Source organism: Candida margitis (assembly GCF_024628925.1).
Source record: "Candida margitis strain CBS 14175 chromosome Unknown scaffold10, whole genome shotgun sequence".
NCBI classification, from domain to species: Eukaryota; Fungi; Ascomycota; class Pichiomycetes; order Serinales; family Debaryomycetaceae; genus Lodderomyces; species Lodderomyces margitis.
Window position 1 is genome coordinate 201,958 of NW_026261820.1, and position 26,129 is coordinate 228,086.

Here is a 26,129-nt window from a genome sequence, read left to right on the forward strand (position 1 = left end):
TGGCCATCTACTTTATTCCCCACCACAATGAAGACAAGTCTACTTACCATCCCAAGCAAAAAGACCGAGGAGGTCTCCTGGGTAAAGCCACTCAACAACTACCTACTCTCGATATATGGAAACACTTCGGCTTACCAGACGGACATAACTTCGTTTGAAAAGTTACGTCAAGATATCAGGGGCGTTCATGCCGACAACACCGGATTGAGATTGTACTTTAAATACTATAGCCAGTTGGAAGTATTGGACGTCAAGATCCAGTTCTCGGTGTTGAATAAATCAAAGAAGTTGGACTTTGTTTGGCATGACGCATTTTCGCCTGAAATCACCCACGGGCAAAATGCCTTGCCATTTGAGAAAGCCAACGTGTTGTTCAACATTGGTGCATTGTTGGCCAAGTTTGCCATTACAAAGTACAATGAACTGCAAAGTAGTAACGGAGCTGCCACTGTGAAAGATGCCATCGTTATGTTACAGCAAGCGGCAGGAATCTACGAGTACTTGAATGAGAACTTCTTGCATGCGCCTAGTGACGACTTGAGCCAGTCAACGATTCGATTTTTAAGCAAGTTGAGTCTAGCACAAGCACAAGAAGTGTTTACCTTGAATGCAATTACAAATGATTTAGACCAACTGAAGAACTCATTGATTGCCAAGTTGTGCAAATCGACAAGCTTGCAATATGAAGAGTGCTACAATATGATTAGTCAAGACGAAAAGGAGAGCTTCCAAGTTGTTGATGACTATGATGATGTGGGAGACGATTTGGACGTGCCAGGGGACGACGAAGAAGATTCGCGATACGTCAATGCACAATTGGATCCTTCTTGGATTTCGATTATATACTTCAAGACCCAGTACTACAAGTCCTTATCACTTTACTTTCATGCGTTGCAGTTGGAATCTGGGAGAAAGTACGGGGATGCAATTGGCTTTCTAAATCAATCGAAAGCGTTGTTGGAGAATATAAGTCCACACACGATGAAAACTATTTCTAAAGGACATGGCAACGTGTATGACTTGTTGGATAACTACAATTATCAAAAGGATGCAGTGGGAATCAAGTCAGATGAGTTGACAAAGGACAATGATTTGATCTATCACGATTTGGTCAAAAAAGATGCCAACTGGAACCAGTTACTGCCGTTGCAGGTTTCGAAAGTTGTTCTCTTGAATGATATTCCCTTGTTGAAGGAGGTCAACGAGCAAGGTTACCAAAACTTTTTAAGCAATGTTGTGCCAATCAACATCCACGAGTTGTCCAGCTTTTACTCAGAGGAGAAATCACAATTGTTGAGAAATGAAATCGACTACTACGAGGTATCGAAAGAGGAGACGGAGTCGTTTCTTGAATCGTTAAAATTGCCAAAGACGTTGTACCAGATAAAGCAGGCTTTAGAATCGTCCAATGATGACGAAATTCCAAATGAGGTTGTATCCAAAGTGAGCGCAATATCAAGCGCCTATGAAAAGGACCAAGAGTTTGAAGCAGAAAACGTGAAATTGAGGCAAAAAATTTATGAGACAATAGTGAGGTTTGATCCGTATAGCCACCAGGATGAAGCAATTAACCTCAAACGCGCCCTCTATGAAGCTTCCAACTCGGATAAAAAGATATCTTCTTTGATTGAAAAGTCTTTTTACAAAACTTTATCGAAGGGCCCTAATGCCAAGGAATTCCGCCAGTTATTCGAACCAGCCTCTGCTCCGGAAGTTAGCTTGATTGATAAAGACGACAGCCAGGAGCAACAAATTAAAGTGATGGAGAATTTCTTTTACGATTTGGGAACCATTAAGGCAAAAAAAGCCAATTTGATAGAAAGATTGAAAAAGGATATTCATGCTGATGACATTTCCAATATTCTAATGATAAATGCAAAGCAAATGAGCAACAATGAAATAAAGAGTGTTATATTCCCGGCCGAGTTGAAAAAATTCCAACCATTTATTGATAATTTGGACAATCTAATCACCAGAGAGAAGTCGATACTTGCCGATGTTAAGGCAGAGTGGAGCAGGCTATTGAGTGATCCTGTAGTGCGCAAGTTGCAAACTAGAAATCATGAGAAAGCTCAGCTATTGAATGATAATGTGGCAAAGATTAATTCTTTTTACGACAATTGGACACAGTATCATGCCGGGTTGGAAAAGGGCAACACTTGGTATACCAAGCTTCTCCAACACTGTGAAGAAATTGCAAATGCGAGCTCACTAAACAAATCCATGAACTCGATGAGGTTAAATGATCACCAAGACACAACTTTGCTGGGTGGAACAGCCAGCGCAAACACAACAGGAGGACAATGGGGCATGAACTATGGAAACACTCCGTACGCACAGGTGTCTCCTCTGCATAATGCGCCGCCAATTCAGCCACAATTTTCTGGCTTTAACAGCCAGCCTTTGCAACCGCAAACAAGCAGCAGTCAGCAAAGTTTCCCACCAAGTATGCCTCAGTTAAACTCACAGCCCTCATACTCTAGGCCGCCACAACTACCACCAAAGAATGTGCAAAACACATTATTTAGTTCAAGAGCCGCAACTGCACCATCACCAGGACTGCACAATCAAGAGGAAAAGTCAAGAGTTCCACCCTGGCTGCAGGGTAATAAAAGTTCAGATTCTAAGAGTGGTCTTATTTATGATCAGCCATCAACTTATGATCCAAATATGTATGACTTTTTTAGCAAGTAAGTAAATTGTTTTGTGTGTCACTGCTTTTGAAGAGTCTCTTGGTTTATGTGGTGCTCGTACCACCATCGCAATTCTACAATTCAAGAATATGCTTTGGTAGTTGCCAATCTCTCTAAGGAAGTGTTATTCTCAGTATCTCTTCCCACCCCTTACAAAAGTCGCGCCAAATTTATGTAATTAATTGTCCAAATCAGGCAATTCATAAACAAAAATAAAAAAAACGTCGTGTACCCGCCACCAGCTAAGAAAAAATGTCAAACGCCTGACGAAGAAATTAATTAAAAATAGATTCTCTCTCATCTGATTCAGCAAAGCCTTGTAACAGACCACTGGCCCTTGTTTCTTCACCCATCACCCAAAAGTCAAACGACAACCTAACGAATAAAATACCTCACCGAAGTATTGCTTACGCTCGTTCAGATTCAGTACTTTCTTTCTAGTAGTTTTTTTCAGTTTATTACAAGTCACAGGTCTTTTTATTCATTACACTCGTTTTCGTTTTCAATTCACCATGAAGGCTATTTACGTTTTATTTTTGACACTACTAAGTGTCACCATAGCTTCTGATACTGTCACATGTAATTCAACTCAGAGCTGTCCTGAAGATTCTCCTTGTTGCTCACAATTTGGTGAGTGTGGAACTGGTGCCTACTGTTTGGGAGGGTGTGATATTAGGTACTCATACAATCTTACTGCCTGTATGCCAATGCCAAGAATGGACGACTACTCAAAGACATTTAATTCAAAAAGCGATGTTAAAGAGATTGAACTGGCCAGTGATTACTTGGGTAATGCCACTGAAGCAGACTGGGTTTACACCGGTTGGGTTGATTACTACAATAGCTCATTATTGTTGCAAATGCCTAACCACACTACTGGTACCGTTCTTTCGTCTACCAAGTACTTGTGGTACGGTAAAGTTTCTGCCAAAATGAAGACATCACACGGTGGTGGTGTCGTTACTGCATTCATTTTGTTCTCTGACGTGCAAGACGAGATTGATTACGAGTTTGTTGGTTATAACTTGCAGTCAGCTGAGTCCAACTTTTATGCGCAAGGTATTTTAAACTATACCAATTCGCAAAACTCCACCGTCAATGACACTTTTGAATACTACCATTTGTATGAAATGGACTGGCATGAAGACCACATCACTTGGTCAATTGATGGTAAAGATGTTCGTACGTTGAATAGGAACGAGACTTATAACGAAACCACCAAAAGGCATGACTTCCCTCAAACGCCATCAAGAATCCAGTTTTCCTTATGGCCAGGAGGTGACACCTCCAATGGTGTTGGTACTATTGAATGGGCTGGTGGTGAAATTGACTGGGATGCCGAAGATATCCAGAAATACGGATACTTTTACGCTCATGTGAAAGAGATTGACGTTCAAGTTTATGACTTGCCATCAAATGTGAGTATGAGCGGCAACTCTACCGATTCCGATGATTACCATGCATTTTTATATGATAGCACCGATGGTGATGACACGAATATTTATTTAACAAACAAGAAAACCTGGTTAGGTAATGATGATGCTACTGGGTTTGATCCAGATAATGATAGAGACACTCAAAACGAAAATGAAACTACAACCATTGTGAAAACGAGTGGGTCATCAACTATAACCAGTGTCCTGACCTCAACCAAAAAGGTGTCAGCTAATGCGCCTGCACAAAATACAGCAGCAGCAAACCAAGCAACTAACTCTGACCAGGCAACTACAACCTATGATCCAAGTGCTGGAGTCGGTGGATTTGTTCAAAATACAAAGGAGACTTCATCAGCGGGCTCATCGAGTAGCGGTGGTGCTGCGGGTATGGGCCAGGAAGTGGGTAAAGGAGGCGTTTTGATTGCAATTGCGTTTGGATTTATTTCGTACTTTATTTGATAGCATTTTAAATACAAAAAGTTGTATATGATGAAAGACTCTACAAAAGTAAGGACCTCCATTATGGTTTCTTCTATGACACATTGTAGATCCCCAATTGAATCAAATGTCTCTTGTATTATTACTCAAATGGTAGTGCGGTTATGCGTGTACAAGATCTATTTTATTTTTTGTTCAATTTTTTTTTTGTTGTTTTCATTTTTTTTCATTTTTCATTTTTCGTCGGAAACCAAACAGCGCATTAAAACAAATCCAATTGACAACAACGTGATTCAATAGTCAATTAGAACACACAGAAAGCCATGAAGATGTTGACTAAATTTGAGTCCAAGTCGTCAAGAGCCAAAGGGGTGGCATTCCACCCTAAAAGACCTTGGTGCTTGGTATCATTACATTCATCCACCATTCAATTATGGGACTACAGAATGGGCACCTTGATTGATCGTTTTGAAGACCATGTGGGTCCAGTGAGAACAGTCAATTTCCACCCAACGCAACCATTATTTGTTTCGGGAGGCGATGATTACTCCATTAAAGTTTGGTCGTTGAATACAAGAAAGTGCATCTTTACCTTGAATGGACACTTGGATTATGTTCGTGGCGTTTCTTTCCACCATGACTTGCCTTGGATATTGAGTTGTTCCGATGACCAGACTATCAGAATTTGGAATTGGCAAAATAGACAAGAGATTGCTTGTTTGACCGGCCACAACCATTACGTTATGAGTGCTCAATTCCACCCCACTGAGGATTTGATTGTCTCGGCAAGTTTGGACCAAACTGTTCGTGTGTGGGATATTTCCGGCTTGAGAAAGAAGCATTCAGCACCCACTTCATCAAGATCGTTTGAGGATCAACTTCAAAGGAACCAATTGCCACAACAAGACATCTTTGGTAATATTAATGCAATTGTCAAGTATGTTTTGGAGGGCCACGACAAGGGTGTCAACTATGCCGCATTCCACCCTACTTTGCCATTGATTGTTTCGGCTGGAGATGATAGATTGGTTAAATTGTGGAGAATGAGTGACACCAAAGCTTGGGAAGTTGACACGTGCAGAGGACATACTGGTAATGTGTTGAGTGCAATTTTTCATCCCCACCAAGACCTCATTTTGTCAGTGTCTGATGACAAGACGATACGTGTTTGGGACTTGAACAAGCGTGTGCCAATTAAGCAATTTAGAAGAGAACATGACCGTTTTTGGTTGATTGCCAGTCATCCAACAATTAACCTCTTTGCTGCATGCCACGACTCGGGTGTCATGGTTTTCAAGTTGGAAAGAGAAAGACCAGCACATGCACTTTTCCAAAACAGATTGTTTTACATCAACGGAGAAAAGCAAGTTCAGGCATTTGACTTTCAAAAACAAGAAAGCTCCTTGCCCATGTTGTCGTTGAAAAAGATTGGCAAGGCGTGGTCGTTTATGAGGACTATGGCCTATAATCAGACGGACAATTCTATTTTGGTAGTTCATGGAGAAGGTGACAATTCCAATTATGCTTTGATTACATTGCCAAAGCACGCCACTGGTGCTATTGAACCCACTGACATCAGGCAAGGCGAAGGTAACTTTGCCACCTTTATTTCACGTAATAGGTTTGTTGTGTTTATCAAAGGCTCAAAGACATTACACGTCAAGGATTTGAGCAACAATGTAACTAAAACCATCCAGTTGGATCTGTCGGTTAATGATGTGTTACCTGGTGGACCCGGGCGCGTCTTGTTGGTAAAGTCACATTCAGTGATTAATTACGATGTTCAGCAAAAGAAAGAATTATCGGAGCTTAGTGTCAACAACGTCAAGTATGTCAGTTGGTCGAACGATGGACAGTACTTGGCCCTTTTGTCAAAGCACACAATAACTATTGCCACCAAGGATTTGGAATTGATTACATCAATGCATGAAACAATTAGAATCAAGAGTGCTTCTTGGGACGACTCTGGCGTATTATTGTACTCCACTTTGAACCACATCAAGTACACTTTGTTGAATGGTGACAATGGTATAATCAAGACTTTGGAAAACACCGTTTACATTACCAAAGTCAGTGGAAATTTGGTTTACTGCTTGAACCGTTCGGGTCAAGTTGAAGTTATCAAGATCGACCCTACGGAATACCGATTCAAACGGGCATTAGTGAATAAGAACTTTGGCGAAGTTTTGCGAATTATCAAGAACTCAACATTGGTGGGGCAAAATATTATTGGTTACTTGCAAAAGAAGGGGTTCCCTGAAGTTGCTTTGCACTTTGTCCAAGATCCCGAGACGAGATTTGAGTTGGCTTTGGAATGTAGCAATTTGCAAGTGGCATTGGAGCAAGCCAAGATTCTCAACAATAACAAGATTTGGGAAAAATTGGGAGAGGAGGCATTGTTGCAGGGTAACATTGACATTGTTGAATTTGTGTATCAGCAGTTGCATTTGTTTGAAAAATTGGCGTTTTTGTATTTGTTCAAGGGCGATGGTGAGAGATTGAATAAAATGACCACTATCGCTGAACACAGAGGTGATGCTTCTGCTGTTGTGCAAAATACCTTGTACAACAACGATGTCAAAAAGAGATGTGAAGTGTACATAAAGAGTGGTATGTTGCCCTTGGCGTACACTTTGGCCAAGTCTAACAATTTAAATGATTATGCTGCTCAGATTTTGGAAGAAGCAGGTGTTTCAGAAAAGGATGTTGAATTGCCTGAATTGGGCGATGCCGTTCCGCTTCCGCAACCAATTGCTGAACCAGTTACAAACTGGCCATTGAAAGAGTCATCCTTATCATACTTTGAAACTGCTTTGCTTACTGGCAAGGTTGAAAACTTGGGCATTGAAGAGGACAATGACAAAGAGGTTGCAGGTGGTGCCGATGCCCATGATGTCAGTTTGAAATTTGATGACGAGGCTGAAGATGGGGAGGAGGAAGGTGATGCTTGGGACCTTGATGAAGAGTTGGATATTGGAGATGATGACGATTTGGTTGGTGATGAGGCAAACGATGCCTCCGCCACCGCTGCCGCTGCCGCCACTGCAACTACGCTGGAGAATGAAATGGGGGATTGGTTGCGTAATGCCAAGACTCCCGCCACATATGTTGCCGCTGGTGCATTAGAACAAGCCGCGTTGTTGTTGAATAAACAAGTTGGTGTTTCAAACTTCGAGCCGTTGCGTGACAGATTCTTGCAAGTGTATGGTGCGTCGAAATTGTACTTGCCTGGTATCACTGACTTACCAGCTATGAAGACATATATTCGCGAAGACACTGATGAAGAAGATTCTAAAAGGTTTAGACCAATGGTTCCTGGATATGACACTTTGGAAGATCAATTACAATTGGCATTTAAAAAATTCAAGGCAAATAATCTTGAAGATGCAATCAAGACTTTTAGATCCGTCATTTACACAATCACCGTGTTGAATGTTGACGATGAAGCGGCTGAAACAAAGTGTCAAGAAGTGTTGGTCTTGTGTCGTGAATACATTCTTGGTTTGTCGATTGAGTTGGCACGTCGTGCATTACCTCCCACCGACGTGAAACGTAACTTGGAATTGGCATCGTATTTCACCAAGGTGCAATTGCAACCAGCACATAAATTGAATGCTTTAAATGTGGCCATGACTCAATCGTTCAAGAATAAGAATTTTGCCAGTGCTTCATATTTTGCTGATGAGTTTTTGAAAATATCCAACACGGGCCCTCGTGCCGATCAAGCAAACAAATTGAAGGCAAAAGCTGATGCAGTTGCTAGTGATTCGGTTGAGATTGATTTCGACCCATATGCCGAATTTACCATTTGTAGTGGCAGTTTCACTCCGATTTACAATGGTGAGCCAAGTGTTGCTGAAGCCTTGGTGGGAGCCTCTTATAAGCCACAGTTTAAAGGCTCCGTCTGTAAAATCACCGAGATTACTACAATTGGTGTGCCTGCCTCGGGGTTACGTATAAGAACGTAGATGTGTTTTAAAAGAAGTACAACATTGTGTATTGTATTGTAAGAATTGCGATATGTATAGCTCTCTTTGACCTCGTTGGAGTGGTATATACGTCTCCTACACTGTTGAGGATGTGACTTGTAATAATATTACTTGTAATAATATTAATAGAATAGTCAAAAGAAGAAAAAAAGAATAAAAATAAAAATGTTACAATCAGCACAATAAGGTTTTCTCTTATTCTTTGGGGCGGTATGTATAACCAAAACAGGTTTATAACGCTCTGTGTATGTTAGAGTTAAAAAGTTAAGGTACACGTACTAATAAGTGGGGGATGTGTGTTATAATAATTGGGTTACAATTGCAACCATACCTCTTTATTTTTTTTCCTTTGTACTTAATATGAGCTAGCTACAGGTTACATTCTGAGTTGAACGTAACCTGAGAACAGGAGATTTTATAGGTTCGGCTGGGTTCCAAATTGGTGAAAACGCTATGACTTTTTAAGCTTGATCACGCATAGGTTGTATTTGGCTTTGTTTTTATTTTTTTGTTTCTTCATTTATTTTTGCAAGGCTTTTCCCAGTGAAATTCAATTCACCATCCGAGTGTAAAATAAAAAAACAAATTACACCAGCATAACACAGTATTGTTATATTGTCAATGGCAAGACTCCTGTGTGACTCTAAGTTGAAGTGGTTGTGAATATTCTTATTTTTCTTATTTTTCTTATTTTTTGGGTTTTTTTTTTTTTTATTTTTTATTTTTAGAATTAGAATTAGTCCAAAGGGGAAGCGCAAAGTAACAAAGAACCACTGCCAAACCCAACATATGCATACGCGTAGGCAGAGAGAAAGAGAGAGGGAGAATCAAAGGTGTAATTATACATATGTAACTCATATTGTATATATAAAGATAAATTCATAAAAAGTATTTATTCCTACATTATTTCGTTGTCCTTTTCATTGTTTCATCAACAATTTCAATAGTTAAATAAGAAAAAAAAGAGAGGACAAAAAGGGGTCCTCCTTCTTCAACGAAATTTTTGAATCTAATTTTTTTCTTACCATCTTTTTCTTTTCACATTCACTGGCCCCTTTCACTTGTGTGATATCTAAGATCTGAGTGGGAGGAAAGTGACACTGAGAAACAGATCTGTATACAAAGATAGTATCAGATTACTGCAAACCAAAAAATTAAAACTGACAAAGATCTGAATTTGACACATAGTTTTTTAATCAAACTTCATCATACTTCAACATACTTAATCACGCTTGATCACACCTAATTACGCCTAATCATACTGACACACACACAATGAAGGGATTAACGCTATTTGGGTCAAGACTGCCATACCTTAAATACGTTGCTGTAGTGTTGACCGTGTTGGTAATATACACCCTCACGCAAGGAGCTACACTGTACACGAACATCAATCAAGAAGTCCAGAAACAACAGCAACCACAACAACAGGCGTCAAAGCCTAGTGTCGAAGATGTACAAAAGTTTCATGATCAAGTGCTTCTGAATGTGCAGGGTGATGCTGATGGAGCCGGTCCGCTTAGTGAGGACGAGAGGAAAGCAGCCGCTGATGAGGTGAAAGAATTTGCCCAGGACCACAAGGGCCCAGTTCAAGATGCTCGTCCTCTTAGTGAGGACGAAAGGAAAGCAGCCGCTGCTAAAGTCAAAGAATGGGCCAAGGGTCAACAGGGTCAACAAGGGCAAGATAAGCCTCAAGAGAATTTAGCAGCCGACAAGCCAAAAGATGAATCGTCGCAACTTGTTGCCTCGAGTGACACTAAAGTTAAAGCTACATTTGTGACTCTTGCTAGAAACAAGGAGTTATTTGACTTGATCAAATCAATCCGAGTGGTTGAAGATCGATTCAACCGTAAATTCAATTACGATTGGGTGTTTTTAAATGATGAAGAGTTTACCCAAGAATTCAAAGACTTGACCACGGCTATTGTTTCCGGTAAAACCAAATATGGAAAGATCCCCACTGAGCATTGGTCATATCCAGAATGGGTCAATTTGGATAAAGCTGCCGAATCGCGTAAGAAAATGAAGCAAGCCAATATAATCTATGGAGATTCAGAGTCATATAGACACATGTGTCGATTTGAGCTGGGGTTCTTTTGGCGTAATCCATTGTTGGATGACTATGAATGGTACTGGAGAGTTGAACCGGGTATTGAAATCAATTGTGATTTGAATTATGATTTGTTTAAATATATGCAAGACAATGATAAAGTGTATGGATTCACTATATCAATTCATGAATTTGAGAAGACCATCCCTACATTGTGGCAGCATACTAAAGATTTCATTGAAAAGAACCCACAGTATGTGGCCAAGGACAATTTCCTTGATTTTATCAGTGACGATGGTGGCAAGACATACAACTTGTGTCATTTCTGGTCCAATTTCGAAATTGCCAATTTAAATTTTTGGCGTAGCGATGCCTACAGAGCCTATTTCGACTATTTAGATTCCACAGGTGGGTTCTTTTATGAACGATGGGGTGATGCTCCCGTGCATTCTATTGCCGCCGCTTTATTTTTGCCCAAGTCCAAGATCCATTATTTCGAAGATGTGGGGTATAGGCATCATGTCTATGGCCAATGTCCATTAAATCCACAATTTAGATATGAGCATAAATGTTCGTGTAATCCTAATGACGATTTCACATTTAGAGGATATTCGTGTGGGAAAAAGTATTATGAAAAGATGGGATTGACTAAACCGGCTGAGTGGCAACAATATCAATAATAATAATGATGATGATGATGATAATGATAGTAAATAGAAAAACAAAAAAGGTTAAATCATGGGGGAGGGGGGGAGGGGGGGAGAGGTGTAGTGAGAGATTATATTTATAATGGGGTTTAGAATGGGGTTTAGAATGGGGTTGGTGAGTAGTACATAGAATAGACATTATGTTTTTTGGTTAGACTAGATGGATGAATGATGGATGAGGTGTATGTTGATGTTGTAGAAGAGAAAGCAAGCTGTATCAAAGGTATGTGTATCTCAAAATGTAATAAATTGTCAAAAGAGTTTAGGTAAAGGGAGAGAAATAAGGGTCTTCTTCTTTTCCATTTCCTTTAACTCCATCCCCGATCTCATCTCAACAAATCTCTAAAAAGTATCTTTTTTGCAAGATAAAGTTTAAAAGGATTTCCAATGGAATAATGATCACTCTGGTCTGATATTATGTTATGTTATTTTCTGGTTAGGGATCTGGTAAAAGTTCAATCTTTAAAACTGAACTTTGGAATATGCGAAAAACACAATCGTATCATTATTTCTTATTTCCCTTTATGGCCTCTTTTCCACCTTAAAAATGAGAAACATGCTTTTACTTGGCATAAACAAACAACCCTTGGTCTAAAAAGCTGTGAAATGGGTATATTTGTTTCATATGTACAGTGTGTGGATACGAATAAATTGTGCCATGGTACACTCCTTTTATTTAATTTTGTGTAACGAAAGCTTTGGACACGTAGTTGTTTATATGCACGTAATATAACCATCATACGCGACACACGATACACGACACACGAACAAATTTACTTTCAGATAAAGCAAAGATAAATAGTGTATGTTGTTCTCATTTGTGTTTTCTTCCTTGTACACTACTTTTGTTCCCCTTTCCTGTGCTGGTGAATAACTTCTACCAGTACAATTTTGTATTTTGTTTCGCATATATCGTTACTCTAGAAGAGAAGAAAAGAAAAGAAAAGAAAAGAAAGGTATGTATGTAACAAGGCTTAAATTTTTGTACTAAAAAATCCCTATAAAGCTTAAAATCTAACAAAATAATGGTTCTTGTAAGCGCCACGAAAGAAAAAGAACACCAAGAAAAGTGGCATGGCTTGTCCTTGAACTAAAATGCATACCATAAATTGCATTACTCCTTCTGTGCGTTTAGCAAAGCGAAAACCCTGGTAAAGCAAATAGTTTGGTTACTTTCAAAAAGTAACATAAGCAAAAGACGCGTCAAATAAAAAAGGAAGGAAAATAATTTTAGCATGTAAGAAAAAGGAAGACAGAGAGAAAACACACCATTTCGATTCGATTTGGAGAGAATGTATCGACAGAACCAATATCTCTGGCTGTATCTAGGTACACACACGTACACCGGTAAAAGATCACTATTGTCTATCAACAGAGTTGGTATGCCCCATTAAACAAACGCCTTGACATTTCTTCTTCTTCTTCTTCTTCTTCTTCTTCTTTTCAAAACACAAAAAGTCAAAATACAAACCAACCACTACGTGTAAGATTTCAAAATTTTAAAAAAATTCTTTTTAACAAACCAACTTTTTCTCTCGTATAATTATCTTTCATTTCCCGATTCTTTGATTTTACAAAAAAAACAAAGAGATTTTATACTTCTCTATCTTGAACTTCAATTATCTTTTATATTTCTATTTTATTTTCACACCACAAGAGGTCTAGTTCATATCTTTATGAAAGAGAAACGGACAGGGGATTTAACCATGTCTTCCACTAGATCCAATGCCCGTTTAATCCGATTTGGGATCCTTGCCTTGGTCTTGATAGGCTGTGGCTATATACTCACCAAAGGCTCATCTTTCCAAGTACCATCAACAACAACAGCATCATCATCATCATCATCATCATCACAACTGCAACTGCAAGTTCAGAAACCTCCTTCTTCGCAGCAGAAGGGTACAAATGTAGACGCTGGCCAAGAACAAGATTTCCAACTTCCATATACTCCCAAAGACATGGGTCCATTAGCTAAAGGCCACCTCGGTCCCGATGGATCCCCGCAATACATCCCCCAAAACAACATTGACCCAGAAACTTATTTCCCTGATAAGGACAAGATCAAAGCCACATTTGTCTCCTTGGCGCGTAATCGGGATTTATGGTCATTAATGGACTCCATCAGACAAGTTGAAGACCGATTCAATAAGAAGTTCCACTACGATTGGGTTTTCCTCAACGAAGTTGAATTTAGTGACGAGTTCAAAGCTACTGTATCTAGTGCTGTTAGTGGTGAGGCCAAATTTGGATTAATTCCCAAAGACCATTGGTCGTATCCACCATGGATCGATCAGGAGAAGGCGGCTTTAGTTCGTGAACAAATGAGAGAAAAGAAGATCATTTACGGACACTCGGAATCGTATAGACACATGTGTCGATTTGAATCGGGTTTCTTTTGGAGACAGGATATTTTAAAAGATTATGAGTATTATTGGCGGGTTGAACCAGATATTAAAATCTTTTGTGATATCGATTACGATGTGTTCAAATGGATGAAGGATAATAATAAAGATTACAGTTTTACCGTGTCGTTACCCGAGTATAAAGAGACCATCCCCACTTTATGGGACACCACCAAGGAATTTGTCGAGAAGAACCCACAATACTTGGCTGAAAACAACTTGATGGATTGGGTTAGTGACGATAAGGGCAAGACATACAATGGATGTCATTTCTGGTCTAATTTTGAAATTGCCCGCTTGGATTTTTGGCGCAGTGATGCTTATAGGGCCTATTTCGAACACTTGGATAAAGCCGGTGGGTTCTTTTATGAACGATGGGGTGATGCTCCCGTGCATTCTATTGCCGCGGCATTGTTTTTGCCGAGAGATAAGATTCATTTCTTTGAGGATTTGGGATATTTCCATGTTCCTTTCAATAATTGTCCTGTTGATCCTAAAGTTAGATCAGATAGGAATTGTGTTTGTGATCCTAATAAGGATTTTACGTGGAGGGGATATTCTTGTGTTACCAAGTACTACACGGTTAATAACTTCAAGAGACAAAAGAATTGGGAGCAATTTACTGCTTAAACTTAGGAAGAAAACAAAGGTATTTCGATAGGTTGTGGCGATAGAAAGATTATCAACTTAGTTCTGTTGTTTTTTACGTCTATATATATATATATATATATATATATGTAGTTAGGTAATGTTTGTCAGTATTTGAGACACATTACCAGCACCAACAGTTGCTCAAGGTTACTCTGTCGAGGGTTTCTCAACTTAATGGTATAACAGATATTGGGATTGTGACATGTGACTATTTTTTATTTTGTGGCTGTTGCAAAAATAAAAGTAAAAAAAAATAATTCGAACAAAAGAAAATATTTGAACTGAAAGACGTTTCAAATTTTGCACTGGCCTGGCCCTTATTTTTAAATATGCGTTTCAGAGTCTTAAAAATATAATCCATTAGTATTGATATTGGCTAGTATAGGTAGTTTTCGATTTATATTATTATTAAGATTAAATCTTTAAGATATTTTCCTTTTTTTTCTTTTTATGCATGTGTTTGAAAGCAAAGTTTTCTACAGGTTACGTAACCCACAAGCAAAGTATATTGTTGGTCACTGAAATGGGGCTAATCTGAGTCTATTCTGATTGGGAAGTTGTTTTTATTCTAGTAATAGATTGTCATAGTTAAGGAGAAACACTTTTCTAATTTAGTTTTTTAGTGGTGATAAAGTAAGATTTATAGTTGAAACAATCGTTTTATTAAATAAATAGCTCTCGTAAGTTACTCTATTGTTATTAGTTGTTGTGTATAAGCACTTATTAATGATGAAATGTGGAAAAGTGGAAAGAAAATGAATATGAATATGAATATGAATATGAATGTGAATGTGAATGTGAATGTGAATGTGAATGTGAATGTGAATGTGAATGTGAATGTGAATGTGAATGTGAATTTATTTCAAGATTTCTTTCTGAAACAAATTGAAAATGACACAAAAACCGCACACACAAAGTAATCACAGCAAAAGCTATACACTGAGTTGGGACTTTTTCAATTTGATTTATCAGTTAGTCATTCTTCCTCTTTCTCTTTCTGTTAATCTCCCTGAATTAAAGGACTAACTTCTAACTACAGTCAATACACTAAACCCACAAGCTACAACATTTGCTCCCCATCCCCTCCACTCGAATTTAAATCAGGATAAAGAAGTGTTATTGATATTATAGACCAAAGGAAAAGAAAGTTTAAACTCCATTAGCAACTTCCCTTTCTGTTCAAAGGTGTGAGTGAGTGAGTGAGTGAGTATCTGTCTCACAAAAAGAGTGTTGTATTTTCTTGTTTCAACCCCTAGTCATCCCTTTTTCTTTTTATTCTCCCACTTGCTTCTAACAAAAGTGATACCAGTGTTATCCACTACTAAGACTCAGATAAGTTATTAGTTTTCACAGTTGTATCATAGTAAAAGAGTTTCATAAAGGACTTAAAAGGTGCGCTAAAACAATAAGAAGAATCAATTCGCGTCTTTTGCAGACTTTGTTCCTTTTTTTTCTTTGATTTTTTTTTTTCTTTTATTTCGTTCTCCTTGAATTTTATTGCACCATTATGGTTTAGTCAAGAGGATACTACTCATCATCATACAACTGCTACCACTACCACCACCACTGATTCTGCTTCTGATATTGCAAGTTCTACATCAAGTTCCAATTCTACAACAACAACAACTTCGTCTTCAAAAGGAATAACTAGACTGATTCTTACTTCTTCATCTCCTAAATCCCAACCAATGCCAAGTGATAAACTGACTTCCAACAAGGTGGCTTCACCACCTGTGGCAATACAAAGCTTACTACAACGCTCGCCAACTAAACCCCAAACTGTCTTACATCCATTGCCTCTACCACCGGCCTCAACAACAACAACATTTACTTCTTCTGCAGCTAATAACCATAAACGCAAGACGTCAACTACATCCCCCTCCAATGTCAGTCCGCCAACAAGTTGTGGATCAACTACTAGCACTAGCAGTACCAGCACTTGTAATAGCACAACTTTGCAACCACCAAAACGTCACAAACCCATGTCTCTCAACTTGAGTGCTCCCAATAATGCCGACTTGGCATTGAGGATTGTTAGTCCTGGACTACCGCCCTTGGACGATGAAATGAAGTCAACTATAAAACTCTCACAAAAGATTCAGCAACAACAAAGGCATTTAATTGCTAGTAGACACGGTTTGGATGTCGACCAAGACAAGTTATTCCAGGATCACAGTGACGCTTTTATGGATGAAGATGTATTGCCTGATAAGCTGTACAAGCCTTTACCAGAAACAATCTCAAAAAGTCAAACTACTTCGCCTAATGAATCAGACAAACAACCTGGTGAACTTGAGGATACTAAGGGGATATACCTTTTACAACTGGAAAATAAAGAAAACACAGTTGATGGATCAGAAACTCCTACAAAATCACCAGTGTACGCTTTAGATGACTCGGATATAACCAGACTATCCGGTTTGAAAAATAGGAGAATGAAGAGAAATAATGTTCCCACACCATTAAATATCGGAATAACATCAAACAAATGTCCTCCTAGCCTGGTGAATCCAAAGCTGAACATTGCTCCATTATCAATTCGATCGGCTCCTATTAGGTCAGCACCACCACGGCCAACTATCAATATGAAGCCACGAGCAAGACAATTTGGTAATATTCCTCCTCCTCATAGGCCAATTAATCTACACCAAATGCCTCCAATGTACCAACAGCAACAACAACAGCAACCATATTATTATCCACCACCACCGAGAACGGCACGAAATGGACCATCAATGGCATACAATTTGAGACATGGACGCCCATTGGCACCACCTCAACATCAACAACCCCTTGGGCCATTGTCACGTGGTGTAAGACTAATGCCAGTGCCCAGTGCCACTGCACAGCAATTTCCCATGAGATACTTGCCTATTGTACCTCCATCTTCAACTATGCTTAATTTTCAACAAAGACAGTACCAGCAACAAATGCAACTGTCACAATCACAAAGAGGAGTAAATGCTGCTCCTACTGGGAGAGTACAAGGACAGGGACAAAGAGCAGGCGTTGTTACTGATGTATTTAGTGGCAATCTACAAAAAGCTGCTCCTTTACAATCACAGCCATTGTCATCACAAGTTGAATATTTCAAACGGGCCCATGCTAGTGGATTATTGGATCAAGGTGGAGATGACGAAGATGATGAAGTTGCGGAAGTTGATATCGATGATGACAAAGCACCAGTCTCACAAGACGAGATTGAGGAGATGCAGCAAAAATATGCGTCTAACCGAACAGTAATACCCCAATACGTGCCAAGCTACCAACAACAATACCAACAGCAATATAGTGGTGCCAATGGCCCAATGATGATGATGATGACGACGACGCCTATGGCTGCTCCCGCCCCTGCTCCTGCAGGATACAGTCCACCGTCATCGAGTGGGCTGAGGGGAGAAGTTTTCGGCAGTATTAATTTTATGAATGAGAGTATATTCAATTTTAGAATCTTTGAACGCAAGAATAAGTCGGGAGAAGAGCAGAGTAACAATAATACTGGGGCTGGCGAAAGTGCAAACATTGATTATGACGCAGAGAAGGAAGCATTGTCGGCGCCTTCTTCAGGGTCTGCATCATCATTGGAATCCAAGATCAAGTTGGCTTCATCCAATGTAAATGAGTCTGTTTCAAATGCGGATGTACCTGCTGAGGCAGATGAAGGTTTATCTAGCCAGAATGAGGAGAAAAAGCCACAAGATGCTAGTGAAGTTGAAAAGAACAAAGAGGTTGAAGGTAATGATGATGGTATTGATATTGAAAAAGACGATGGACACAAGACAAATAACGAGATAAATGAAGATTGGTTAAAATACGAAAAGGAAAAGTTCATGAAGATTTGTGAAACGTGTTGGGATGAGTTTGTCAAGTCAAGAAATGAAGAAACGTAATTCAAAATCTTCCTCACAGTGAGGGCGATATCCAATAAAAGTTATCCTATTAATACGGTTGGTTTAGCTATGTTTGTATATGTGTATGTTATGGTAAATTAAAAAAGATTTTTAGTTCTATATAATCTAGTGTAAGTTATTGGTCGTTGGAGATCTGATTACCAATGCTAAGTTTGCAATCAAATCTAGATTTGTATGTCGTAAAGTTGTATTGATAGATCCGCGACACTGAAAAAAAAAGCCAGGAAAAAAGAAAAAAAAGAAAGACCATTAAAGTCAAATGGGTGACAAATAAAGATAAATACTATCTTCTAGGATTAGAACTCGCCACTGTCACACACACATCTATGTTTACCAGTGCAGCATCACTTAGAATCCTAAGTAGGTCGTATATCTCACGATCCACTAGAATAAAATCGATAAGTCAACCATTGAGCCATTTCATTATACCACGACTGTTTTCAACGATACCTCGCCACTCGTTTCATCAATCGTGGATAAACTTTAACAAACAACAACATGAGGATAAAAAGGAGGACGACTTAGAGAAAACTAGGAAGGAATATGAGGCTAAGTTGAATAAAAACTCTGAAGGGAAGGAGGAGACTCAAGAGAAGGAATCTAAAGATGAAGACTCCAAAGATAAGAAGAAAGATCAAGAGAAGGAAGAAGAGGAGCAGATACGCGAAGAACTAAGAAAAAAGTTTAAGGAAAAGCACCCTGGGGCAGAACCAAAAGATTTCAAGATCTACAAGATTGAATGGAAACAAATTGCCAACGTGATGTTTCTCACCACCACGTCGTTATTGCTTTGGCTTTATATCATTTCTACAATGCAAGACGAGAAGGGACAACAAGAATTGTCGATGCAGAGCTTTATAACAAACTACTTGGAAAAGGGATTGGTCACCAAGTTGACCGTGATTAACAAGTATATCGTTGAGGCCCTGTTGATCCCTGGAGCTGTAAGCAGCGCCACTTTCACCAAACCCGATGGATCGCCAGCGGTTCTGTTTACTATTGGATCAATAGAGTATTTTGAAGATGAACTCAACAGAGTGCAGGACCGTTTGGATATCCCCATCAATGAAAGAATACCGATTGTTTATGAAGATAAGGGATCGTGGATGAGTTACATTTTGCCTATATTGCCCACAGTTTTATTAATTGGTGGATTGTACTATTTAACAATGAGACGTATGCCTGGTGCTGGGGGCTCTGGTGGCGGTGCTGGAGGCGCTGGTGGAGGACCAGGAGGAATATTCAAGATTGGAAAATCCAAAGCCAAGTTGTTTAATCAAGAGACTGATGTTAAGATAAAGTTCAAGGACGTTGCCGGATGTGATGAATCAAAGGAAGAGATTATGGAATTTGTCAAGTTTTTGCAAGACCCCAAGAAATATGAAAAATTGGGTGCCAAAATTCCTCGTGGGGCAATCTTGTCGGGACCCCCAGGTACCGGTAAGACGTTGTTAGCTAAAGCCACTGCTGGAGAAGCAGGCGTGCCATTCCTCAGTGTTTCTGGTTCTGAATTTGTCGAGATGTTTGTTGGTGTTGGTGCATCGCGTGTACGTGATTTGTTCAAGACGGCAAGAGATATGGCGCCGGCCATCATTTTTGTTGATGAAATTGACGCCATTGGTAAAGAAAGAGGCAATGGACGCATGGGCGGTAATGATGAGCGTGAAAACACCTTGAACCAGTTGTTGGTTGAAATGGACGGGTTCGATACTACTGATCATGTGGTTGTGTTGGCGGGTACAAATAGACCTGATATTTTGGATAAGGCATTGTTGAGGCCAGGTAGATTCGATAGGCATATTTCGATTGATGTGCCTGATGTCGAAGGAAGAAAGGAGATTTTCAAGGTGCATTTGAATAAATTAAAGTTGCAAGCGGTGGAGGATATCGACATTAAGCAAAAGGATGTTGACTTTGCCAAATTCCAACAGTTGAAAAACAATGCTATTGAGCAATTGGCAGGAAGATTGGCGGCTTTGACTCCAGGATTTGCTGGTGCTGACATTGCCAATTGTAGTAATGAAGGTGCATTAATTGCTGCTAGAGAAAATGCATCTGCAGTTGATGTCCACCATTTTGAACAAGCCATTGAGCGTGTTGTTGCTGGGTTGGAGAAGAAGTCAAGAATTCTTGCTCCTGATGAAAAGAAGACTGTTGCTTTCCATGAAGCTGGTCATGCTATCTGTGGATGGTTCTTAGAGTATGCTGATCCATTAGTTAAAGTATCAATCATTCCTCGTGGCCAAGGTGCTTTGGGATATGCACAATATCTACCAAAGGACCAATATTTGACATCAGAAGAGCAGTTTAAGCATAGAATGATTATGACTCTTGGTGGAAGAGTCAGTGAAGAATTACATTTCGATACAGTGACTAGTGGAGCTTCTGACGATTTCAAGAAAATCACGCAAATGGCACAACAAATGATTCTTAATTTGGGTATGTCGGATAAACTTGGTCAAATATGCTACGACACTGGTGATAATGGCAATGGTTTCAAAGTGCACAACAACTATTCCGAAGAAACAGCCAGGTTGATTGATGAAGAGGTTAAGCGATTGATCGATGAAGCATATGTGGCTTGTCACAAATTGTTGAAGGAAAAGATTGATTTGGTTGATCAAGTAGCTGAAGAGTTGTTCAAGAAGGAGGTGTTGACGAGAGAAGATATGATTAGGATTTGTGGCAAGAGGCCATTTTTGGAAAGAAATGATGCGTTTGATAAGTATATCCAAGGTCAAGATGCATTCAAAGGTAGGCCTAAAGCCACGGATGATGCTCCACCTGCAGCACCCGCTTAGAAATTCACCAAATAGTTCGGCTTGTTTGTGCTATTAGAATTTGATGATGATCAATAAACTTTTTGTATAGTCTTGTATATAAACTATTAACATTACAATCTGTTTTAGTGAATGGAATTATCTCTGTATAAACGTGTTTCTCAATCAAATACTTCATCAATTGAATCATAGTCCAGGTCAACTTGGGTTTTAGCTGGCAACTTGGTAGGACATCTATCATCTTGCGAACGAGTGGCCAAGACCTTGAGATTACTTAGTAAAAAGGTACGTTTTGTAGGTGAGTCATCATTTGGTTTTGGGTTTTGTGGGGGAATCTGTTGTCTCATTTCATGATTTGGGTTTCTGTCTTTATCATTTGACTTATCCTCAAATCCACTGACTGACCTTATTTCCATAATTTCAATATCGTCATCACCATCATCACTATCATTGTCATCGCCAACCATAGGTGAACTTACACCAACTGGCTCATCACCATTTCCAATCTTAGCTTCACCTCGCGTCATCGCACAATGTCCTGCATCAATCAAATGGGCCCGCCATTCATCATACCCGCCATCGGTCATATACCCACACCCCAAAATGGGGCAAAAGATAATTTGTGTTTGCAAACTACATGTGCCACTCTGTTTATGTTTCATTAAATCTTTAGCATGCAAGAAAAACATTTGACAGTTGTCGGCACCATTGATTTTTTGATCACATTTGTGTACATGTTTTGAAGCAGGTAAATCAAAACGCAAGGGAAATTCACGAAGTAGCCTCTGCTTATTGAGGTCGGTGATTTGATTGTCAATTGACTCATTGTTAAGCAAGCCATGTTTAGATTCAGATTTAGGTTCAACTGGGTATCCCAATTTGTAAAGCAACTTCGAGTGATGTTTAATAAGATGTGATGAGTACACTTTTTTATTCATGGTGCAATATGAGCAGTTGTTAACATAGCAGTTGAAAACTTTAAATGCCAGTGATGAAGCAGTATGGGCCCTATTCCCCATGAAGTAGTATGGCTCTTCAACTATGCTGATTTGTTCCTCGAACGATTCACAAGATGTGCTACTTGGCAAGGTCACGGGTTTTGGCGGCTTCGAAGGGCTTGATGAAAAAGACGACGTCAATGTATGTGTTCCATATACATCCATTTGTTTTATATTAGTGGCATCTTGTGGGGAACTTGCTGGCAGCGATTTACCAAGAAACGGTGAAGGTTCAAACCGACTCTCATTTGCCAGTTGTCGACTACAGTTCTTGTTAGATTTTGGCAGTGAGTGATCTAAGAATAAATGACTAACATTATGCACAGAGTCATCGCTTTCGTCCCTTATATCATCCTTGTCCGTTACTTGACGATGTTTCATCAGTTTCACCGGCAGCCGCTGCTGTTGATGCCTTGTTGAAATCAAGCCAAATTCAATTCCAGATCCTCTTTTGGTTTTCGATATCAGTCTTGGAATGTCACTTCCTGACAGTGACTCCGGTTCTGGTGTATATCTTGCTAGAGGCCCACTATTTGGCCCCAATCGTGGTGCATTTAATAGTGTCAATTCCTGCTGTTTGAAATATTTTGCATTCAGCTGTCCCATTTGATATTCTTTCTCATCATTTACATAGTCAGCACCTTCCACCTCGTTCTCATCTCTTGACTCTTCATTCGCGTTCTCTTCATAGGATTCATCTTCCTCGACGGTGTTATCAGCTTCGCTTCCATCATCAATTGAATAATCGCTAGATATATCACTTTCAGTTTCACTATATTCAGAAGCAGATGTCTCAGACACTTGCTGATCGAATATTTTTCGTTTCTTGGTAGGCGATTCGTCTGTTTCAACTGCAGTGGGGACTTGTCCTTTAGTCGGCGAGATATTGCGGAATGAGTCTCCTGTAATTGAAGCAAATTGACTACTCGATGATTTCAGTGGTGATGAAATCTGCATACGACGCCTCCTATTTTTATCCTGTTGTTTCAGAGAACGCTGCTCTAGTTTCCGTAGTCTGTTTCTAATAGCTTCATCTTGCTTGGTATCCCCCTCCTGCTTCCATAACTTGAATACTGTGAGCTTCTTAGCACTTTTAGCACCACCGCTTCCACCACTTTTGAGTCTATTCAAATGCCCGTTATTGGTAACAATGTCTCCCGTCACCAAGTCAATTTCGTCGCTCTCCATGTCATCATTTATACTCAGGTACTTTGATATTATACCAGTCCATTTATTCTCAAGTCTGTTTAAACTATCCTTCTCTAGTCGCTTCAATCTAGCATGGAATAGCTGCTTGTCAGTTGACTCTTCTATAAGTTGCTTGATGTCCCTTGTTGCTTCTTCAGGATACCTCTCATCGCCATCAAGCTCTTCATCACTGGATATTTCAATCAGCACATCTTCTTCTTTGGAACTGGTCTGATTCTGGTTCTGGTTCTGGTTCTGCGCAGGTCGTAGTGATGGAGGGTATAATGTTAGTTTGAATGGTACAGGAGGTTTAGGCTTAGGGTCCCCATTCGCATGTTGTATGCTACTTGACTGTTTCAACGGTGGCATGTAGTTAAACAACCTGGAATAAAGGAAAGCTTGTGTTTTTTCTAGAAACGCAAAATCAAAAAAAAAATTAAAATCCTCTTTCCGCTCACTTAGACGCGTAAAAGGTGAGACGGAATTGAATCAACAATCAATGGTTAACAATTAGTTCAATTTCTACTAATACACACCTGTGAACGTAATGATCCTACACAAATATTACTCTTTGCTGTATCGATCGTATATATATATATATACAAGACTAAAAGTACGAGCCGCCCCTGTTTCTAACTATATACAATATGGTGTCAACATCTGTCCTTTCTGCCACTTTTCTCATCTCATTTCACTTCCGAATTATCAACAGTCGAAGTCCTTTCATTATTCTTATTCTTCTCCCAACAAAGCCTGAACGCTTGCATTTCTTTTAGGCATTTTCTCCAGTCTCCAGTATCTGCATGACATAGTTGCAAGTTCAAGTTTTCTTGATGACATCCGGTGTCAATGATTCTTTTGTCCCATTCATCAGGTTCATCGTCATAATCGTCCACACTGTTCGACTGGGAAGTGTTTAATATTGTATTACTTGGTTTCATTTTGGGTGCTTTCCTTTTACACTGTTTGGGAGAAAGTTGTGCACCCAAGAAATCAATTTTTGCCAATTTAGTGCTACCAAGCACCATCACTAATGGACACTTCTATTACATTACCGATAAACTTCTTTATATATACACTTATATCATATCTAACTAGAGTCTAAAAATTTATTTACAAAAAAGCAGAACTAGTACACCAACTAGAACCCAAATCCACCTTTAGAATAGGCCATTGGTTTGATATCAGGGTGCGGACTAGCTTTAAATGTTTCTTGAGTCAAGGTCCAAGGACAATTATCATCGTCAACTTTCCTATATCCTTCACCATCATCCTTTTCTGGATCATAACCATCATTTTCAGTGAAATGAACAACACCACCCAAATTACCAGTAGAATCACAGTAATCGGGGGCACTAAACACCGTAATCAATCTTCCCTTTTGTTCTTCTTCAACACCGCTCATCCTAACTTCATGTGATCGTAAAATTTTTCGTACCTTGTTTGAAAGACAGAACCTTTCAGTTATATCAGGTCCAAATTGCATTCCAATTCCACGTTTCGAAGGCGACCTTCCATTTTCTTCTTGTGGGTCGGTCCATAATAACTCCATAGCAACTCCTTCCTTAGGTGGTTGCGTTGATCCATTCTTGGGGAACCGGTTCAATGATTTGATATCTTGCAATGTCACCTTATCGTCAGAAAACAATCCTCCGTGCATACACAAGTATTCTCGGTTAATCAAGGTCGCCAATGGCAATGCACCAAAAGATTCACTAAATGCATCAAAAATCTTTTTCGAATACTTGGCTTCACATTCATCAGTGAACCCATACGTCTTGTTCATATCGCTAGTTTCATGATTACCACGATTGAGGAAAATAGATTGAGGGAAAAGAATCTTCAACACATACAAGTATAATGCCACTTCACAAGACCAAGATCCACGATCAACAAAGTCACCATTGAATAAGTAAACATGATCCTTGGAAACGTAACCGAATTTCTTGAATAAATTCAATACATCATAAAATTGACCATGTGTATCTCCAACAACAGTTAACTTCAGTCCTCCAGTAATTTCGTCCTTGTTCTCAGGAGCCTTCAACTTCGAATGCTTGATGGAAATTTCCGTCATCGTTTGCTCTTGTCTCAATATTTCATTGACTTTGGAAATAATGGCAAAGACGTGTTTTTTGGGCAACTTGCCTCCCTTTTTGAATAATTGAATCATATACTTGAGATAGTCTTCATCCAATCCTTCAATATTCACCACCACTTGCTCCTTGTTGTTCACGTCCTTAGATTTAGTGGTGCTAATTTGCAAACCAGGCCCTTCCCATGTCTTCTCCACCTGGATTCCCTCGTAATCAATGGTGTTTAAAATGGAAACGTGGTCTTCTCCAGCAATGGCTTTTTCAAAAGCTTGTCTTTTCAAGTAATTGGTACATTGTTTGTAATTTTCCAAAGTCAAGGCATCATTGGGTAATTTCTTCAATATAATTTGAAAATTCTGTTGCGCCTTCTTGTGTTGCAATATCGCCATTTGAGCAACACCTTTCCTATAATACGCTTTGAGGAAGTTGGGGTTTACTGCAAGTGCTGAGTCACAATCCTGAATAGCTAAACCGTAATTTTCCATCTTTATATTAACTTGAGCTCGATTGGAGTAAAACACGGCATTAGTGGGGTCAAGCTCAATGGCTTTGGTGTACAGGCTTATGGCCTCGTCAAACTTGTGTTCTTTCAAGTACTGATTCCCTTCATCTTTGACCTTGATGGCCTCTTCCTTATTCTGAGACATTTAAAAACTATTACAACGTGTTGTAAGTGTTTAGTTTCTGCTGTTACTGAGTTCTTACTTCGGACCTCTTTCTTCTTTATGCACTTCACCAAATTGGGAAATATTTTTTAATTTTTTCTTCTTTTTTTTGGGGTCGTGTGCCA

At 39.4% G+C, this 26,129-nt stretch overlaps 8 protein-coding genes across 8 annotated transcripts; 6 read left to right on the forward strand and 2 right to left on the reverse strand. All coding sequences in view use genetic code 12, as the record gives it.

The window, feature by feature from the left end:
• Positions 1 to 27: 27 nt before the first annotated feature.
• BRO1 (Bro1p) lies at positions 28 to 2,694 on the forward strand (the record flags this gene model as incomplete). Its single annotated transcript, XM_051815305.1, has 1 exon — positions 28 to 2,694. The coding sequence occupies one exon, from the start codon at positions 28 to 30 to the stop codon at positions 2,692 to 2,694; it is 2,667 nt and encodes an 888-aa protein (XP_051671292.1).
• Positions 2,695 to 3,205: 511 nt separating this feature from the next.
• Positions 3,206 to 4,588, forward strand: UTR2 (Utr2p; the record flags this gene model as incomplete). Its single annotated transcript, XM_051815306.1, has 1 exon — positions 3,206 to 4,588. The coding sequence occupies one exon, from the start codon at positions 3,206 to 3,208 to the stop codon at positions 4,586 to 4,588; it is 1,383 nt and encodes a 460-aa protein (XP_051671293.1).
• Positions 4,589 to 4,890: 302 nt separating this feature from the next.
• Positions 4,891 to 8,535, forward strand: CANMA_003160 (coatomer subunit alpha; the record flags this gene model as incomplete). Its single annotated transcript, XM_051815307.1, has 1 exon — positions 4,891 to 8,535. One exon carries the CDS (start codon positions 4,891 to 4,893, stop codon positions 8,533 to 8,535), a length of 3,645 nt encoding a protein of 1,214 aa, XP_051671294.1.
• A 1,296-nt stretch (positions 8,536 to 9,831) lies between these two features.
• Positions 9,832 to 11,286, forward strand: MNT2 (alpha-1,2-mannosyltransferase KRE2; the record flags this gene model as incomplete). Its single annotated transcript, XM_051815308.1, has 1 exon — positions 9,832 to 11,286. One exon carries the CDS (start codon positions 9,832 to 9,834, stop codon positions 11,284 to 11,286), a length of 1,455 nt encoding a protein of 484 aa, XP_051671295.1.
• Positions 11,287 to 12,989: 1,703 nt separating this feature from the next.
• CANMA_003162 (glycosyltransferase family 15 protein) lies at positions 12,990 to 18,256 on the forward strand (the record flags this gene model as incomplete). The annotated part of the gene is made up of 2 exons (XM_051815309.1): positions 12,990 to 14,260; positions 15,883 to 18,256. 2 exons carry the CDS (start codon positions 12,990 to 12,992, stop codon positions 18,254 to 18,256), a joined length of 3,645 nt encoding a protein of 1,214 aa, XP_051671296.1.
• Positions 18,257 to 18,603: 347 nt separating this feature from the next.
• On the forward strand, positions 18,604 to 21,078 carry AFG3 (AAA family ATPase; the record flags this gene model as incomplete). Its single annotated transcript, XM_051815310.1, has 1 exon — positions 18,604 to 21,078. One exon carries the CDS (start codon positions 18,604 to 18,606, stop codon positions 21,076 to 21,078), a length of 2,475 nt encoding a protein of 824 aa, XP_051671297.1.
• A 140-nt stretch (positions 21,079 to 21,218) lies between these two features.
• Positions 21,219 to 24,184, reverse strand: CANMA_003164 (uncharacterized protein; the record flags this gene model as incomplete). The annotated part of the gene is made up of 2 exons (XM_051815311.1): positions 21,219 to 23,641; positions 23,992 to 24,184. 2 exons carry the CDS (start codon positions 24,182 to 24,184, stop codon positions 21,219 to 21,221), a joined length of 2,616 nt encoding a protein of 871 aa, XP_051671298.1.
• A 200-nt stretch (positions 24,185 to 24,384) lies between these two features.
• PPT1 (protein serine/threonine phosphatase) lies at positions 24,385 to 25,986 on the reverse strand (the record flags this gene model as incomplete). The annotated part of the gene is made up of 1 exon (XM_051815312.1): positions 24,385 to 25,986. One exon carries the CDS (start codon positions 25,984 to 25,986, stop codon positions 24,385 to 24,387), a length of 1,602 nt encoding a protein of 533 aa, XP_051671299.1.
• Positions 25,987 to 26,129: the final 143 nt, after the last annotated feature.